The sequence below is a fragment of the Chelmon rostratus genome, chromosome 21, assembly GCF_017976325.1.
Source record: "Chelmon rostratus isolate fCheRos1 chromosome 21, fCheRos1.pri, whole genome shotgun sequence".
Taxonomy (NCBI): Eukaryota; Metazoa; Chordata; class Actinopteri; order Chaetodontiformes; family Chaetodontidae; genus Chelmon; species Chelmon rostratus.
The window spans coordinates 11,712,187-11,730,765 of NC_055678.1; the positions used below are offsets into that span (position 1 = coordinate 11,712,187).

Here is an 18,579-nt window from a genome sequence, read left to right on the forward strand (position 1 = left end):
TGTTGAAACTGCTGCTCTCAGCAGCACCAGGAACTCTTCAACCAGCCCTAACATGCACACTCATAGCATGACCCCATCATTTATCATAGAGCTGAGGCTGTACAGTAAAGGATTTGAATATAAGTCTTTAACTTGACATTATAATAATAACACTATGGCCAATACTTTAGATAAATTATGTTCTTTTTTTGTAACAGGGCCTACATTGTGAAAAAAATACAGTATGACAAAGATTTTAAGCATATTTATTGTAAAAAAAAAATCCTCCAAATGTATAAAAGATAAAGGCCTTTGATTGATACACAACATGCAAACAATTTTACAAAGAGGCTGTACAAAAAATATTTGTACACACAACATTTCTCAAATTTTAAGTGCCTTCTTCACGAAACAAATTTTGGCACAACAATATCTGTTAACATGGAATGTTTTAAAGAAATTCAGATCATCTCATGCAAAACCATAACAAAACATTTCAATGAAAAGTTAACTCATGAAGCTATAAACTGTACACAACCAGTTGGTGCATTGTTTAGATGACATGCTACAACTGCATTCCTATTTTATTAACACCAGTTAACCTTCTTGGGAGGTATGGATCCTTCAATCCAAACAGCCTGCCATAGTTCCTCTTCCTGGAATTAAAACAATGAAAAACCCCAATAATAAATGAAAATGGCATGTAAACATTCAAGAAGTACAAAAAAGCTGCGGACTTACAGCTGGAAACAGTGGACTCTCGTCCTTGTACAAATAAGGAGCTCAATCTTTTCCCAAAGTAGAGCTTTTCTGGAAATCCTGCTTTCTTACACAGTAAAGAAAGGTTCAATTTCAAATGACATGTTCACCAATATAAAAAAACAGACAAACCAGCACCTAAACTTATAAAATTATTATTGGCATAAAAAGCTTTTTATTAGCTCCCCCTGTATGTAAGTCATAAGACATCTCAAGCATTCTTACATTTTTGTAGAATATAATCCATATTTACTGAATGCATTTTTGAAAGAAAACATATTTCTGGTACTGATAAGTATGAATCAAAATTTTGGCATGAATTCTACCATTCCTCCCGATTCTTGCTTTTGTTGTTACCAGACATCAGGCATTGTTGCTTTCTAAAGATTATGGCTTTGAAATGTGAAGGTAAACAGAAACCCTTTCGAAATAGCACACAACATGGTGAAAAACACCAAGACAGCACCGATGCTTAAAATGTTTTAAGCATATTGTACCATAAACAAAACATATTGCAGAACAAGGCAAAGATTATTTGAACAGGCACAAAATGACAGACAATGCAAGGCAAACATATTATTAAGGACACATTAATCACCACTTTGGTCCCATATACTTTGTAGATTTTGAAACTATTATCTCGGGGACAAAAAAGATATGTATCCCACTTAGAAGCTGGTTCATCATACCATGTCATTGACAATGGCTTTGTGAACATTTAAGCTACAACATTAGCTCAAGTAGGCTGTGACTCCTCTGGTATATGTCTTTAGGTGAGTCGGATACCCAGGACCTGCTCCAACTCTTGTCTTCTCTGCTGCACCTGAAACAAATGAAGGAATGTCAACACACTTAAAACTAAAAACAATCTATGGAAACCTTACAATAAAACATCAAACATGTGTTTTATTAAGTGCGTTAGGCTCTTTCATTCCTTACTTTGGAGTAAACGTATCTGCCCACTGCCTCTGGTACCCAGGGCGCCTGGTAGAACTCAGTCCTCCTCTCCTCCTCTGGGTTTCCTGTCACATCTGTCATCAACTGGTGGAAAAAAAGTATCATTGAACATGAGGAAGCACCATTTCATTTACGCAGAAAATGCTTTCATTCCCATATGTCTGAATAATATTTTAAAGAGTGACTTTTATATTGTGGATTTACTAAAAATCAAACAAGTGACTTCACAGAATATGTGAACAAAAACAAATATTTGACAGGGTTGTCATGAAGATAAAACAGCCATAAAAGATATAAATATGAAAGAATAAAGAAAGTTAAACCTAAGAAATCATAGTTCGAATTAACTGACACTTAACATGTATATTGTAGTACTTTGACACCCTATAAAAACTCCTGTGGTGAAATGGTTACAGTAAGATAGTGCAGGAGAGCAAATGTTTACCTTCAGATCTCTGCTTTGAGACTTGAGCCAGTCCTGGATGAAGTCCTGTGGATTATTGCTGAAACTCAGCATGAAGTCTCTCTCAGTCTTCAGCTGGTTGATGTACTCAATCGTCTCATGTATCTTTAGTGAATACAACCAACAAAATAACAAGTCGGACTTTTTGACCAAGCAAAATGTTTTTTGTTGTGTTTGTTTTTTTCCTTTCCTTGACGTTAGCCTAAAAAACAGTGAGGAGCAGGCATTTGTGGTCGACAGACAGGCCTTACCTTCATCTCCAGCGCAGCAATCTCCTGTTGGTTGGTTGTCGAGGACAGGAAACTGTTCATTTGGCCCTTCAGAGGGTCGTCCACCTCCACATCAATGTCATAGCAGGCCGTCTTCTTCTGATCCGTGGGGTCCACGCTGCTCAGAGAACACAGACAGATAGCAACACAGAGTTAAAGTTGGGCTGTAATCAGGAGGAAGTGATGCAAACTTGTTAGAGCAGACTAGGAATGAACATTGATGGCCTAAAGCATAAAGATAAGGAAATAAAATCAGCTGCTGTTTGCTCATATAGATGCAGTGTGATTGAAACTAAACGATTATAAGTAAAAACTGAAATTTTTGGTAATACTTTAACACACACACACACAAGAAGAGGACAGTGATCCACACTCCCCTACCTAATCATGTGATTGATAATGATGGGGTCAGGGTGCTGCAGCAGGCCCGCCAGTTTCATGGGAATCTCAGAGAACCGCATGCGAGGACAGCCGAAGATCTGCACAGCATTCAGTTAGAAAACAGAACACATTTCACTTGCCAAAAGTTTGGTTGTCACTTTGTCTTTCCACAAACATTAAAACATTAAACAACAAACTTAAGAGTCTAGGACGGTGGTACAATGTGGACCTGAATGATGTTGAACAGGTTGTGCAATTTAGAAAGGATGTTGCAGAAGGGCTGGAGAGAATAGATAAATCAGGGCTCCCAGGAAAACTGAGGTTGTGGTGCTTGCAGTTTGGCTTGTATCCTAGGTTAATGTGGCCAATGTCAGTATATGAAGTCCCATTATCTGTAGCGGAGAGAATGGAAAGGCTAGTTAGCTCTTATATTAGAAAATGGTTGGGTGCTCCCAGGTGCTTAAGCAATGTAGCTTTGTATGGGAAAGGAATGCTTCAGCTGCCAGTATCCAGTCTAACAGAGGAGTTTAAATGCACTAAGGTTAGGACAGAACTTTTATTATCTGGGAGTAAGGACATGTTAGTTAGCAATGTGGTTCCGAATCCTTCTGGGGGGAGGAAATGGAACCCAAGGGCAGCAGTGCAGGAGGCAGAGGCAGCTCTTAGGCATGCAGAAATAGTAGGAAATGTTCAATTTGGCCGGGGAGGCTTGGGGCTTGGCCCAGGCAAACCAGTGCGGAATAAAGCAGGTCTAAAGGAGAAAAGAAAGCTTGTAGTGGAACAGGTGCGTAGGCAGGAGGAGTTGTTAAGAGGGGCAAAAGCAGTTGGTCAAGCCAAACAGGGACAATGGTTGAATTGGGAAGGTGTTGAGAAGAGGAAACTTAGTTGGAGGGACCTGTGGACTATGGAGGAAGGCCGTATTAAATTTCTGATAGGGGCAACATACGATGTGTTGCCAACCCCGCAGAACCTAAGTCTCTGGGTACAGGGCGATCAATCGTGCCCACTCTGCTCAGGTACAGCAAGTTTAAAGCACATTTTGTCAGGTTGTAGAATTAGCTTATCACAAGGCCGGTATACATGGCGGCATAATCAGGTGCTGAGAAGCTTAGCCGCAGGCATTGAGGAGAGAAGGAAGCAGGTGAATTCTGGAAGTTCTAGAAAGGAGAGGTTAGATGTGCAGTTTGTTCGAGAGGGGGAGAAAAATAGAGCTGCTAAGTCAGGGAGAAAGCAGGTAGGTGGCTGCCTGGTAGGGGCTGATGATTGGCAAATGCAGGTCGACTTGGGAGGAAAGCTAGTTGTGCCCCAGGAAATAGTTTATAGTAATCTGAGGCCGGACATTGTCTTATGGTCCATGAGTAAAAAGACTGTGTATTTTATTGAGTTAACAGTCCCTTGGGAAAATTCAGTGGAGGCAGCTTATGAAAGGAAGAAGACTAAGTATGCAGATTTAAAGACAGAATCTGAGCAGAGGGGATGGAAGACCAGGGTCTGTCCGGTTGAAGTGGGGTGTAGAGGTTTTGTTGCAGGGTCAGCTGTTTCACTGTTGAGGGAGCTGGGAGTGCATGGGCAAAATTTAAGAAAGACAGTGAGGGAGATGTCAGATGAGGCTGCTAGGTCTACTCAGTGGATATGGATCAGGAGAAATAATAGTAGTTGGGGGGTGAAATAGGGACAGTGGGGGGGGGGGGGCAGAGGACATGCATGCCTAACCCGGCAAGAGAAGAGGTTAAAGTCTGAACAAGACACCTCTCCTCTGCTCTGCTTTCCCCGCCCCATCTTCTCGCTCTGCCAGTAGGAAGAGAACCAGGAAGAGGAAGTTTAGATAAGGTGGGGGTGTGGCCAGCTAGAGTCTCTCTTTGGGACCATGCGGCCTGTTCAGGTGAGTGTGCGTGGTAAGATACAGAGTTGGCTTGTTTTTTGATCTTTTTGGTTGTTTTCCTGTTTTGTTTGCTTCTTGAAGGAAATGTTAGGGTTTGTTTTCCTGCTCTGTTTGCTTTTTGAAGGAAATGGTACGGTTTGCTGCTTCTTGAAGGAAATGTTAGAAGAGGCTGTTAAATCTAGTCTGTGGTTTAGGCCTCCACCTTCAGCACCCTCTAAATTTTCCACCCCCTACCCGAACAAGGGTCTGTATCCAATCCCTACTTTCATCTTTTGACTCTACCTCTTTATTTTCTATCCCCTACCCGAACCAGGGTTTGTATTCCCACCCCGCTTTTTCTTGGTGCAGTTGGTGTGAGGCAGGGGTAGATGATGGTAGTGTGGCAATCGGCAGTTACATGTGGCATCTAGGCCTGTGGTAGCATTGTAGCAGCTAACAATAGCTAAAGCGGTGAGAGTATGATAGTATCTTAGCAGTTAGTATTGGTAGCTAGCAATTAACATTAACAGTATAGGTGAATCTAGCTTTATTGTCTTCTTCTGTTCCTCTTAGCAGGTAGCGGTTAGCACGTAACATTAGCTAAATGGTAGCATCGGAACTGTATTGTCTTCTTCTGTTCTTCCTAGCGGTTAGCATTAGCATTAGCAATAGTTAAATGGTAGCATCGGTACTGGCCACTACCTGGAGCATCTCTGGGTCAGTTGAACGTGGCGGTGCTGTTTGGATTGTGTAGGAGCAGTGTGAACTGGCACTAGGGGGGGTGACTCTGGGACGCCGGAGTTCACTGCCTAACCTCCTGGAGGTGTAGTGGGACTAAGTGGGCGAAACACTGTTGAAGGGAGGTTTCCACCTGATGACCCCCAGAGACATGTTAGGAATCACTGCTCTTTGGCAGGTATAGAGGCAGATTAGAGCTCCAAGGTTCTTCACTGAGAATGAATCCTCTTTTTGAGCACAAGTATCTTGTGTTTAAATTAACTTAAAAACCCACTACATGTATGTCCGCTGCACATTTGAAGTCCTATGCAGTCCACACGTACCTCATACAAATCCAAAACTATGAAATATTAATTTAATGGTGTGAATTATTAACTCAGGGAACAAATCAGGTAATTACATGCATAATGGTATTCTTGAAATTAATAATGCATGCCCTTAAATTAGAAATTATGGTAAGTCCTACACACTACACAAATTATGGCATTTCACTCTATACTAGGTGTATGAATTATTTATTAAATAGTTTAAGGGAACAAGTTATGGAATGAAACTGCACATTTGATAGAAAACAAAGACAAAATGATTTTTGAGCATTTTCTCCTGTCAAAGCAACACTTTGAAATGCGTGCATTAAGTGCAGAGCTCGTATTCTGCTCTTGGCGTAACTTCAAACCCATTCCATTACCTGTCTGAAGTAGCGGTTGCAGTTGATGTACTCCTTCTCATGACTATCCTGCAGCTTGTTGTTCTTGATGTAGAGCCAAAGAGCTTGCATGATGCTGGCCCGTGTCTGAGTGTGCACACCCAGAAGACGGGCCAACCGCGGGTCCAGTTTGTACTGAGGGGGCTGAAAAAAAAAGAAGAAAAAAAAAGCATTGGGGCAAAGAAAGTCAAGGTTGAAAAAGGGAAGTAAGGTGTACAACTGTTTTCAAGATGGTATCCAAGCAAATGGGCGGTACCTGGTGGTCGAGCATGAGCAGAAGGGTGCATTTAACATTCACATCGCCGGGCCTTTTCACCTGGAAACCATCGGTCTCCTGAGTGGTGGGCATTCTGTGCCACTGAAAGATAAATTCAAGTGAAAAGAGCTCTTTTATTCTCCATTTATTAAAGCCATAATCTAAACTGAAACATGTTAATGAAATAAAATGTTACGCAAGTACAAACAAATGCTCCCAGATGATACTGCTTCAGTGCCAGTTTTACTAAATGATGCAATACTTGCTTTAGCCACTTATTTTTGTGTGTGAGACACTCAGTTATGCAGCTTGGACTCTTAGTCATGCCAAACCATGTTTTTTGATGTTAATTAAAAATATGCCAGTCAAACTCATATCTATAAAGGGCTGGTTTAACCATATATGTGGGATGAATTCAAACATAAGCCACAGTAGGTTGGACTAACTATGGTGAGCTCTTACTGTCAAACAAGTTCAGACATGACTGCTTCCAACATTTCTACTCCACTTTCTGACCAGGGCTCACAATGTACTGGGGCTGGGGGAACCAACAGCAGTCTCAGAACATTTTGGTGTCCGTGTGCCTAGAATGTTCCGAGGCGGTTGCATCAAATGCCTTTCAAATGATGTCGTACCTCTACTAAGTGGTTGTCAGGTCCGTAGAGCTCCTTATCGAGCTCGATCACCAGGCTTTTGAAGAAAGATGAGAACTTCTTCTTTTGCTTGCCAGGCTGGGAACACACAGTGCATAAAAGAGTGTGAAAAAAACAGAGTAACCAGATTGCTATCTATCTATGTCTCCTCGCTGTGCTGTGTCAGTCTGTGCAGCTGCATTGTTTAGCTCTGACCACACTGGGGGTGGTGAAAGCGCAAAACTGTAGACAACTAGAAAAAGCTGTTTCACCCCCGCCCTCTCCCCAGCCCTGACAAAGTCTGTTTGCACAACATGACCCTTTTCTCTGCTCCCCTCACATCCATTTTCTTTTTCTGTTACTCCATGCAAACTCCTACGCATGCCTAAACCAACGAGCCAGGGGAAAAATTAACAGAAAAAAAAAAAAAAAAAATCCTCCTTCATGTGGCCCCAGATGACACAATGAGTTGAGCTGGAATTGGATGGAGGGAGGGGAGGCATGTCAGCTCATGGTATGTAACGGCCAGTGGTTTCAATTCCTTGTTTCAAAAGAGAACATGAGCTTGTGCGTGTGTGCGTGTGCGTGTGCGTGTGTGTGTGTGAGTGTGTGTTAGGAGCTGTGGGGTGGAGTGAGGAGAGCTGTAAACACACATCTGGTTGCGTGGTCTGAGCCAAGGACACAGGCCAACCAGAGCTGAGTGACTGAAGCTCTCAGCAACACAATAACAGACCGAAATACTTGAGAGTCAGACCACACTGGGGCGATGGCGACACGGAGCGAGAAGATGCAGAGGTAACGAGAGTGTTATTCACTCACTTCCTCCAGAAGTTTGCCCTCCACTCGCAGTTCCCATGAGGACACCTTCTCCGCCTCCTCGCCCTCGGGCTTGCTGGGGCTGTACGTGTTGGAAATGTAGATCCTGAGCTTGCGTTTTTGCTGTGTCACAGAGATGAACAAGCAGACATATCAGGAATTCCAGTGAAAAACAAAAAGGAAGCATGGAAATCACAAAGAAAAAGATAGAAAGTCATAAATTGGTCAATCAAGACAACTTAAACTTATGATCCATCAGATTTTCATGAAATGAATCTCATCTTTTTTTGTACTATTTATGGGCAACAATCTAATGTATTTCCATTCTTCTTCATATATTCCTTCTCTTTATATTAGTTTTCATTGTCATGATTTCATATCAGCCTCACCATTGACTGTTTCACTCTCCTACAGCCACACCAGAGCTGTATGGAGTTACTGCTTAAGGACTATTAGGTTTACATGTTAAGGATTACAACATTGAATTTGTAAAGACAGCGCTTGATGAAGCCAGAAATGTATCCCAATACATCCTTTCATTATCTGAAAGTCTGACAATGCACTATCATAAAGAGATACCATAATGGGCTTCTTGATGGCTTCCTGAATCTCCATGCGCTTTCGGGCGATGGTCTGATCCAGTTTTCTCTCAAAGGCCAAGAGGTCCATGTAAGCCTGGGACTCTGGGACCAGGTCTCGGATCTAAAGAGCCAACAGCAAGACATGAATAATAAGGTGCAGCCAACTGCAATCAAACCGGAGCCTCCTAAAGTATGATTCAGACGGTCAAACATTTCTTACCCTCTGTGGGAGAACCTTGTCAGCCATCTTGCGTCTTTTTGCCCTAAATCACACAGAAAAGATAATACATACAAGATGACTTCCTAAGAACTATATACTCATTTGCCAAAGATAGAAACACACACACACGCACACACACAAGAATTGAGCACATTAGCCATATGCTTCCTTTTAAAATACAGAGGATCCATTGGCTAAATACTGCTTGGTCAAACAAGGACATACTGTACTTTGTACAACGTTGTCTCATCATTTACAATTTGCCCTTTTAGATCCTCATTTATCTGTTCACTAAAAAAACTGACTGCACACTGACACATGCATGATGAATAGAAAGACCTCATACTCTTGCTTTGATTATAAATCATTGGTGAAATCTTCATAAAGCGATAACAAACTCTTGGCCAGAGCTATCTCTTCATTAACTCCCCAGAATGAGCACCTCAGGCTCCCACTTACCATTGCTACAGACTTCATAAAAGCTGTTTTGTTTCTTTAATTAAATTACACAGATCCCCCTCATTATGACTAAATTTAACTCCAAGCTCTTTAATGGACATTTAGGAAGCTGCCTCTAGCCCCCGTGGCTCACTAATCCTCCTATACTGACAACGATGTTATGAGATAGAGACAAGCGCTTCATTGTGGAAGAAACTGTAAATGCTGCCTCACATCACGGCTCGCCACATCTATGAGCGTGTTTGATGTTCAAAAATACCCACTAGGCCAGTCATGAGATCCTCTCATCCTCGTGTCTGTGTGATCTGAGCTGTGCTTTTAACAGTACAGTAAACTTGACAAACAGACTGCAGAGAGAAGAACACACCCTGAATGAGGACATGGTCATGTCTTTACACAAGTTGTCTGTTTCAGTCAGAGTCTGAAAATTAGGTTTTTGTGTCTGTGTTTTTTAAAAACTGAACAAATATTAGGGAATGCTATAAATGTATAAAATTGCAAAAAGTATGACTCAGTTGACCAATTAATTAGTAACAATCTTATTAAATGACTACATCAATTATTAAATAAAATGAGCCTCTTAAGCCTCTTAAATGTGAGGATTTGCTACTTTTCTCTGTTTTATATCAACAGAATTTGAACGTGTTGGTTTTGGACTGTTGTCAAATGTCACTTTGGGCTCTGGGAAATTGCAAATGTTTACTTTTTTTTGACTAATTGAGAACAGAATCCGCAGACAATGAACAATGAAAATAAGTTACTTGAGGCCTTATTTATATGACAGTCAAGTCAAAACCTCAGGCAGTGCTATTCCCTGATTTAGCCCCAGACTTTCTTGGTCAATGAACCTTGGCATTACTCCTCCTCCTCTCTCACACCAACACTCTCACTTTTCCACAGTTTACCCTCGTCTTAGGCCTCCCATCGCCTCCTGCTGCTGCTGCTGCTGCTGTTGATGCTGATGAAGGAACCGCTTCCTCGAGGCGTCCATGCTTGGAGGCCCCATGCCTGGCCGCATGGACATGTTCCCACCACCATAAGAAGGACCAGGCAGCTGACCCCCCATTGACCCCAAGGGGCCCCCGACTCTGTTGGGAGGCATCCCTGAGCGCTAAAGAAAAGAAGAGAAGCTGAAGCCATGATTTCAGATCTATAAGAATGTACTGAAAAAACATTGCTGTGTACCAAACAAGTTTCTCTCTCCAGACCTGTGCACTTTCAGTTCTAGTACTCACTACTTCCCTTTTAAATAAATTGTGGTTATCAAATTAGAATGTTTGCTTTGGCAATATTTTCTTCCTGTTTTGGTTTACAAAAGACAGGCTCATGCTCCCATCGTAATGCAGATTTTGATATTAGAATTGAAGCCAAAAAGATTCAATGAATATAATAACATGAAGAATAGAGTCTTTTTTCTTTCTAGAAGGTCTTGGAGACTATTCTGCGGTTGATTAATGAATGACAGTGATAAAATGTGGTCTCAACAATGTAAAAGGGTAAGTGCTCATTCCTCCTTCGTAGAGGCAACGGTCAAATGAATCCACATCATATAGCAGACCCGTAAAGATCTTGCATAGTGCAAGAAGAAACCAGTAACTCATAAAAAGTGCAGGGCTCTTTTCTGGCCTTACCACTATCATTATAACCCCAATGAATTGTGAATTAGTATTGAAACTGTGCTCCTATTCTACTACTCTACTTTATGTTGTAATATGTACTTTATGAACATACATTAGACTATCATACCTTATTGACTGAAATTTGTGAATGAGGGAGAAATTTCTACCCTACCAGAGCTGTGGGCGGGGGTTGGTACAGGATATAGTTTGCTTCAGCCAAAACATATTAAAAAAAAAAAAAAAAAAAAAAAAAAAGGTATGTGCTCAGGCAAACACGCCTGTATGTAAATTTTATAAGACTCGCCTGACTGGTGTCAATATCCTTGTAATCTGCTCAGGACCAACTGAAAGTTTTTTTTGTATATTTCTTACATAGTGTGCAAAAAGAGTGGCGTGCAGAGACGTGCTTACTGTGTGTGACATAAATTATAGTGCAAGTCAGCATCAGCATAAATAACAAGTCAGGCAGTGGAAAAGAACATTTGGTATAAATGCAGAGTATGCGTAGATTGGATAATGTAGTAAACATCAATTTAAACATTTGGCAAATCCTAGCAAAAGCTTTTAATTGTGATGCCTTATTTTGAGGGTGTGTGCATAGCAGGTATTTACTTGATGTTTTGATTTTTATCTTGTTTTACGATGCGGTTATAGTTTGATATAAAACAAATTTACCTGTCACCAACAATGTGTGTGAATTTTCCACCTCAACGCTGCTGCTTACCTTACCTGGTCTCTCCTTTGACAGAAACAAGTATTTGGACCCATATGGCCTCGAACTGACAAACCTGAGACTACTGTAATAGTGCATATTAACTAAAGGCCACATGAGGCTGCAGATGGTGGCAGAACTGGAATAACATATGCAGGCTGAGCTCTGACAGATGGTGCTGATGATAAACTTACTTCTGTTTTCAGGCTAACTGACAGGGCGCACAGGGCAGCCACGTGATGTTCTCCTTCACACATGCACAAAACATTGTTCTGTGAGACTAAATTTAATTAAACATCCAAATATTGAAAGTTTACACAATGACCACTGTAAAAGCCATATTAAAAATGCTACACTCGAGTTATTGGCGGCAGTAAAGACGTATCTTTGTCAAATGCGGAAGTACGGTCCACACCTTGACATTTTAAGAAAAAATAGCTTTAAAGTTGTTCTTACTTTGGTGTCTTCCAGGTGATAGTCTTCACCTGGAGGCGACTATTTTTATAGTCCCAAATTTAGGACTGCATTTACTCTTAAAGGCAGCCGAGGTAAGTGAGAACATAAACTAAAAGAAGCCACGTTAAATTAACTTTACACAACGTTGCCCTCACCTTTGGCTCAGTACCAAGTCTCTCTATTAAATCAAGAGAATTTAAGCAGGAAACCAACCTGGGGGTACTGAGGAGCGTTGCTCATACTGCGGGGGTATCCCGCCGGAGGTTGAGGCATGCCTGGCATCCTCATGCCCGCAGCATGCCCAACACTCATGGGGTGCACATTCGGATTCATCGGCGGACCCGTGAAGCCTCCTCTTGATGCCATCTTCTGGATCCACAAGTGGTTAAAAGTGACGGAAACGTCTTACAAAATTCGGTTTAACAACAAGTCAAACAAGCTACTAAATAAACGTCACTGCTCCAAAGTCGGAAAGTAGCTAGCTAGCTAACCACAGTTACTTTAAATGAGGTCGGAATCTGGTTTGACAGCAAGCACACTGTCAACAAAAAGCTAGCTAATGTTAGCTCGTTTCCTATCGTTTCAAGTTCCGGGATTTGCTTCTGCCCACAACTGCTTGTTTTCTGGACGCCGAGTGCTGGCTGTTGTTTGTCATCTCCTTCCCTTGCTCTGAAGTCTTACCATTGCTATCAGCTATTTCACCGTGAGGCTAATGAAAAACATGACATCCCCCGAAGAACTGAGCGTCTAAAGCGATACCAACTCCTCTTATAACTGCCTACACACTCAACGCGCAATGCTGCCTTCAAGATGTGGGAAATTTAGTTGTTACAACTTTCGTCGTACAGTAACGGTTACCCTCGCCCAATCTTACGTGGCAAGAACATATTAAAACAATGCTTGGCCTGAAATCACATCTTTTTATGTTTATTTTATTAAAACTCGTATTTCCTGAGTTCCTCAGATGTGATAAATACAGGCACTGATGTACACTCTTCTTCATTTTTCCATTTGTGTTACTTTATTTGAACATCAAAACTGTCATACTGTAATTACTGATGCAATACACTTGAATGTATAGTAATGATGTGACTTGACAGCATGGTTTTATTAAACTGTTGCCACCACTGACACCTTACTATCTACCTACCACCCTCCATGCACCGTGTACCACCCTGACGCCTCCAAAAGGATGCCACCCAAGTGGAGGACACCAGTATCCTTTATGGTTACACCCAGTGATGGAAGAAGTATTCAGGTCCTTGAGTACCAATACATCAATGCAGGGCGGGGAATTCACTTTTTAACATGTGAACATCTACCAGCCCCTGACAGACTGCTAGTTCCCACCCTGATCCGTGTAAAAATAGTCAAGGTTCTGCAAAATTATTAATTATTATTATTAAAATTATTAGCAAAATGTACTGTAAGTATCAAAAGTAAAAGTATACAGGGCTATTAATTGAACTGAATAGTAACTGATATTATATATTCCATTATTAGGTGATTAATACTGAGACCTGAGTGTGTACTCAAAAAAAGAAGAAAATAGACATCTGAAACATGACAAAGAGACACAACTAGACACTGCTTTGTTTAAGACGAACCTGCTTGGAACCACTTATCTTTAACAATGCATTGTTTTTCATAAGCTCATCACAGTTTTTTAATGTTAAATCGTAATGTCAAGTAATGTAGTAGAGTATAAAGCATATAATTTACATACCAAAGTACAAGCACCTAGTAACTGTAGTTGTTTTTTGTCACAGATCTTCGGATAATACTGTCCACATCATATGATTTATCTCAGATACATTATTTTTCTATATGCCTTATGGTTCACCAACAGCCAGCATTAAGGACCTTTGACTTGAAGGTTTAATTTTCAAGCCAACTCAACCAGTCCTATGACCTACATGTGGAACTACATCAGAGCTGATGTGTCGGAGTTTAGGATGAGTGCATGAAGGCAGCATAAGTTTTGAGTTCTGAGGCTCAATGCAGAACACTGATTAAAATCTCTAACTGTGATCTACAGCAGTACATGACCAGGGGAAAAAAAACTGTCGTAGAGCAACATTTAATGTCTCAGACAATAGGTGTATTAAAATAACCAAAACTGAAAAAGCTCCAGAGCTCTTCATTCGATGAACAGCCTCCCCTGCTGGCCATTTGGTCTTTACTTGTGAAGCAGTTACTGGTAGTTTTTGAGATTTATTCAGTGTCAGTTCCAAGTTAACATGAGACATAATGACAGGTAACAAATCATTTATTATGTTAGACAGATGAAACAAACTGAGCCATGATAGCAGCAATTCAACTATTGGAATATTTACACTATCACTTCACACCAAGGATATATGTAACCCTTTACAATGTAAACACATGATACAAAGACATTTTTGAATGCTAGAAAACAAGCCGATCTATCCACAAAAAATGAAACAAAACAAACCTGCTTTCTGCAGCAAATACCTGCTTGTACAATGAGAAGTTCACTGACTGAACATTATTAAAACGAGTTTCCACAGGTGAATGACAAACTGTGAGTCTCTCTCACACACACTGTTATTGTAATTCAACGGGACAGCTATGAGCCTGACAGTGAATGTGAAAATAAAAAGACAAACCATTAGTAATGATTGTCTTTGACATTATTATTTTTTTCTTTCAAAAATGAGATTTTAAAAGGTGAGGAAATGTAAGTACACCTAATGGTTAATCATTTTTGTATTTTAAAAGAAAGACCTTACTGTATGTGCACACTTTCACTCTTAACACTGCCTGCCTCTGTTTGGCTGCTGATGAATTACACCAGCATCTATCTGTGTGCAGTGAAATCGTATATATATATCGTGATTTTCATTATTTTGGACTCCAGCAAAAACTTCTGAAACAAAATTAACAACACAAAAGGAAAAAAAAAAGTGTTGGTACGATGATTTTACGGAAAAAAAACAACAACAAATCAGTCAAGTATACAGTGGGAGGTCTGAACTGCTTCTGCAAAGCAGCAAAACGCCATAAATGTCACCTATAACATCCACGTCCATTGATTTCACAACATAAAGAACCAAGGGTGAAGCGCTGTTGGTCTTCCTGCGTGTGTGAGTTTGTGTGTATGTGCACACACGATGGGACGACGAGAGAATGTGTTTTTGTGGCTGAGTGCGTTATTGAGGGAATGCCTCGTCTTTCATCAGCATGCGCGGGCTTTCCTGGTTGTCCATGCGACGTCTGGGACCCATCATGTCTGCGGGGAAAAACAGGAGGCTGGATGTCACCAGACGATTACAGCAACTTAAATGAGTATTTACTTCATCTCATCATCTCTCTGATCATGGTTAGGCATAACGGAGGAGACGGATATTCAAAACAATGTTGACAGGAATGAAAGGAATCCTCATGTAGACATGAACAAAAAGTGGGGTTGGCCTCTTTACTCTAAAATCCTAGAATTAAACTATAAGGCTGCACTCAACAGGATTTGTAAAATATATCAACATGTTAAAGATAACCAGCCAGCAAAGTTACTGTCCAACCCACCATAACTGAAGTATGGTAGGAAGTCTTCACAGTCACGAGAAACTAATATAACAGCAATCCATTTCTATTAAGGTGTCTTATAAGCAGCAATTAAGCAATTTAATACAATAACTGTAATTAAATAATCTCATTTAATGTAATAAAAGCTCATAATGTTATCGCCTTTTGTATATGTACATTATCCACTCTGCGTATATCACTGACCAAGACCTCAGACTCATGAGCAGCGTATGATGAACCTGATGGCAGGTTTTATGATTTCTGACTATTTTGGTTTCGATTTTTCAACAATGTGACTTTCTTTGCAATTTGGAACCACAAGCAGGCAAAGGGTCACAACACAAAAACTGTACAGGACAGAGAAACTGTGTATCATCTAAATGCTGCAGTGTTTATAGTGTATTTAGTGTCTCTACACCTCAGAGGTAAGATAAATACAAGCATGAGACTGTCAGCACTCAGGAATATTACACGAGCTGACACGTGTTCCTCGTGTGCCGGGATCAGAAGTATTTCCATAACTGTCGTGCTGTTTCTCAACAGGTGAGGTTTCCTTAAAGCACACAAAGTACAAACTGTAGAGAAGCCATGAAGAAGAAGCGAAAAGCACTTATTTCCACTTACTGTTCTTATGCTTGAATGATTTGGATCTTCTGGGTGAGTTTGGATTCTGAGGTAGAAAAAGACAATCAATCAATGATGCGGGATGATAAATCAGTATGATGCTCTCCAAGACTGTTGCACTTATCCTTATGATTTTTACAATGAAAACAGAAATTACCTTATCGGATTTCCTTTTCTTCGCTGTAAAAGAAAGACATACATTTTCAGGTTACATGAATTTCACATGTGTCCGACTTCATTCGATCATGCCGATCAGCATTCAGTATCGCTACAAAGAGGTCAAAAGTAGCACCGGTACGTCACCTTTCTTTTCTGCCCCATAAGACCAGTCATTATCATTGACGTCGTCGTTATCCTCTTGGTCGCTCTCGGACTTGTTGTTGGTGTTGTTACCGGTGACTATTCTGTAACAGACGGCAGAACGAGGCGTGACACACTCACAATGACTCAACATTACTCACTGCAAATAACAGCTGGATTATAAAACAAATACTTTCTGACCTCGAGCTACTTTCTAAGATTGTTCTCATCACTTATTTTGGGAAATATGCAGAAAGAGAACATAACGTCTCCAGCACATATAGCTAGAAAGTGTGATTACACGTCTTCAACATGAATACTGGACATGTGCATTTATTATTGTGCTCGTTGTAGGAGGATGAATTTCAATGAGCTTACAGGACAAAGGCAGAGCTGTGCATCAGTACAGCATGCAGTCAGTTTAGTGAAGCAAGCATGCGTTGAGCTTGTGCTGAGATCTCTCGGGGTTTTACCTGCGGTTGGCGATGCGGCTGCTGTTGCGGCCCATCCCCAGGCATTTCTCCAGGTGTGGGGCAAAGCGTGACGCAGCAATGCTTCGGCTGCAGTTGGGACACACACACTCCTTGTTCTTCCACTGGTTGTACACCTGGCCAAACACGTCCAATCCCGGCTGGTCCACAATTTCTGGAAACGTAAAGCACACGATTGATGGTTCTGCTTTATAATATAGTTACAGGGAACAGACATGAAGCTCAAAACACACAAACCTACTGCTGGTTTAGAGATTTTATTGCCTGAATGTATTCTTGCAATGCCGTTGGTCCTTTTTAATCATCTAGAGTCATTCATTTGGACAAAAAAAATGACATTTTCACAACCCTGAGGCAATAAAGTGTGGGCAGCTTTATTTCACTAGAGAGATAGAACAACTTTGTGCTCACCAAAGTCCCTCATGCTCTCTTGGTCCGTGTCATCCAGGAAAAAATAGCCCTGCTTGACAGCCCGGTGGACCTCGAAGCAAAGACCCAGGCATGCATCCTCCACCAGGTCAGACAGGATGTCCTGAGCTAGGCCCTGGTAGGGAAGGGCCACAGACAGACACACACAAGTTAAGCCCCTGTCTGCAGATGTAACGTGCATTTCCAAAGCCACTTGTACTGTTGTCACACTGTGCGTCCTGCTACTGTACCTCCAGCTTGCTGTTGTCCAGGCTGGACATTGAAACCTCCTCCATTTTCATTTGCCAGAACTACCAGATGAGCCGACACTGCTGTGGTCATGCTGTAGCGCAGCAAGCATCGGCTAAAACAGGGCTGCAGAGGGAGGGAAAACACAGTTAGCAGCACGGTGGCATTAAAACCCTGGTTAAATCATGAATGGAGTCAGGGGCGAACACTTGACGCCTCGCATGTGATGCGGCTACTTACAACTGCACGTTGAACACCGCCGGGGAGACGCTTCCCACGCTTATAACCTACGAATAACACAAAACGCAAGAACTTAGCGTCGGCGCCAAACATGACGTTTGCTCAGCTTTCAGAGCAGCACCGTGCCGGTCCGAGCATTTCTGTCTGGTGAGAGTAGCTTAGCCAAAACCTCGGTGAAGAAAACAAAGAGCGTGGCTATGAATAGGCTGGAGGAACCGAACATGCCAAGAGGTTACACGAGAGGCGGCACACGAAACCTCCGGGTCAACAGCGGCTAAAGCTAGGAGTTAAACATGTCGAATGTGCGAGGCTAGGCTGAGCAAATACAAACAACGTTAAGATGTTTGTCGGTGACTGAATGGTTGAAGATTTAGATTTGACTACAGCGAGGCTCGTCCCCGAGCCCAACACTGCTGCTGCACTGCGGCTGTTCGCCTCTCAACCCCTCGTACAAACCCCGAAGGAGACGAAAACCACCCTTGTACCCCAGCACAAAGCCCATCCACGAGGAATCCCGCAATCACGGCTTAGCAAATCGCTAATTGTGTTTATTTACCTATTTCGGCAGGCATCCATCTTTACATCACAGAGATCAGACAGTAGCAATCGATCGACGCACGAGTTCCCACCGATCGCTTCCTTTGCAGCAGTTGCCGGGGCTTCAGTCAACTCCAGCAGTGTTTCCCATCCAGGCCAGCATGTGACTGCGTGTTACCCCATGCAATTTAGGGTTAAAACGGCCTTTTGTTTGGCTCTGTTGTAGTCATTATAAAGCAGCGCATTTTCACATACCCTGGCCTGGTTTGTGCTTTGTTATTTGAAGTTCTTTTGCACGAAAAAAAAAAAAATCTAAGATG

General features: G+C 41.6%; 2 protein-coding genes across 2 annotated transcripts; both read right to left on the minus strand.

Annotated features, from left to right (window-relative positions):
• Nucleotides 1-229: 229 nt before the first annotated feature.
• smarcd2 (SWI/SNF related, matrix associated, actin dependent regulator of chromatin, subfamily d, member 2) lies at nucleotides 230-12,637 on the minus strand. Its single transcript, XM_041963008.1, has 13 exons — nucleotides 12,078-12,637; nucleotides 9,983-10,188; nucleotides 8,619-8,661; nucleotides 8,397-8,519; nucleotides 7,821-7,940; nucleotides 7,005-7,100; nucleotides 6,370-6,471; nucleotides 6,096-6,257; nucleotides 2,809-2,906; nucleotides 2,410-2,545; nucleotides 2,141-2,263; nucleotides 1,678-1,779; nucleotides 230-1,561 (listed from the first exon to the last, which is right to left on the minus strand). Exons 1-13 carry the CDS (start codon nucleotides 12,228-12,230, stop codon nucleotides 1,508-1,510), a joined length of 1,518 nt encoding a protein of 505 aa, XP_041818942.1. The 5' UTR covers nucleotides 12,231-12,637; the 3' UTR covers nucleotides 230-1,507.
• Nucleotides 12,638-14,121: 1,484 nt separating this feature from the next.
• On the minus strand, nucleotides 14,122-18,369 carry atxn7l3b (ataxin 7 like 3b). Its single transcript, XM_041963112.1, has 9 exons — nucleotides 18,279-18,369; nucleotides 17,723-17,769; nucleotides 17,485-17,608; nucleotides 17,237-17,369; nucleotides 16,808-16,979; nucleotides 16,338-16,438; nucleotides 16,192-16,214; nucleotides 16,035-16,080; nucleotides 14,122-15,117 (listed from the first exon to the last, which is right to left on the minus strand). Exons 3-9 carry the CDS (start codon nucleotides 17,533-17,535, stop codon nucleotides 15,038-15,040), a joined length of 606 nt encoding a protein of 201 aa, XP_041819046.1. The 5' UTR covers nucleotides 17,536-17,608; nucleotides 17,723-17,769; nucleotides 18,279-18,369; the 3' UTR covers nucleotides 14,122-15,037.
• Nucleotides 18,370-18,579: the final 210 nt, after the last annotated feature.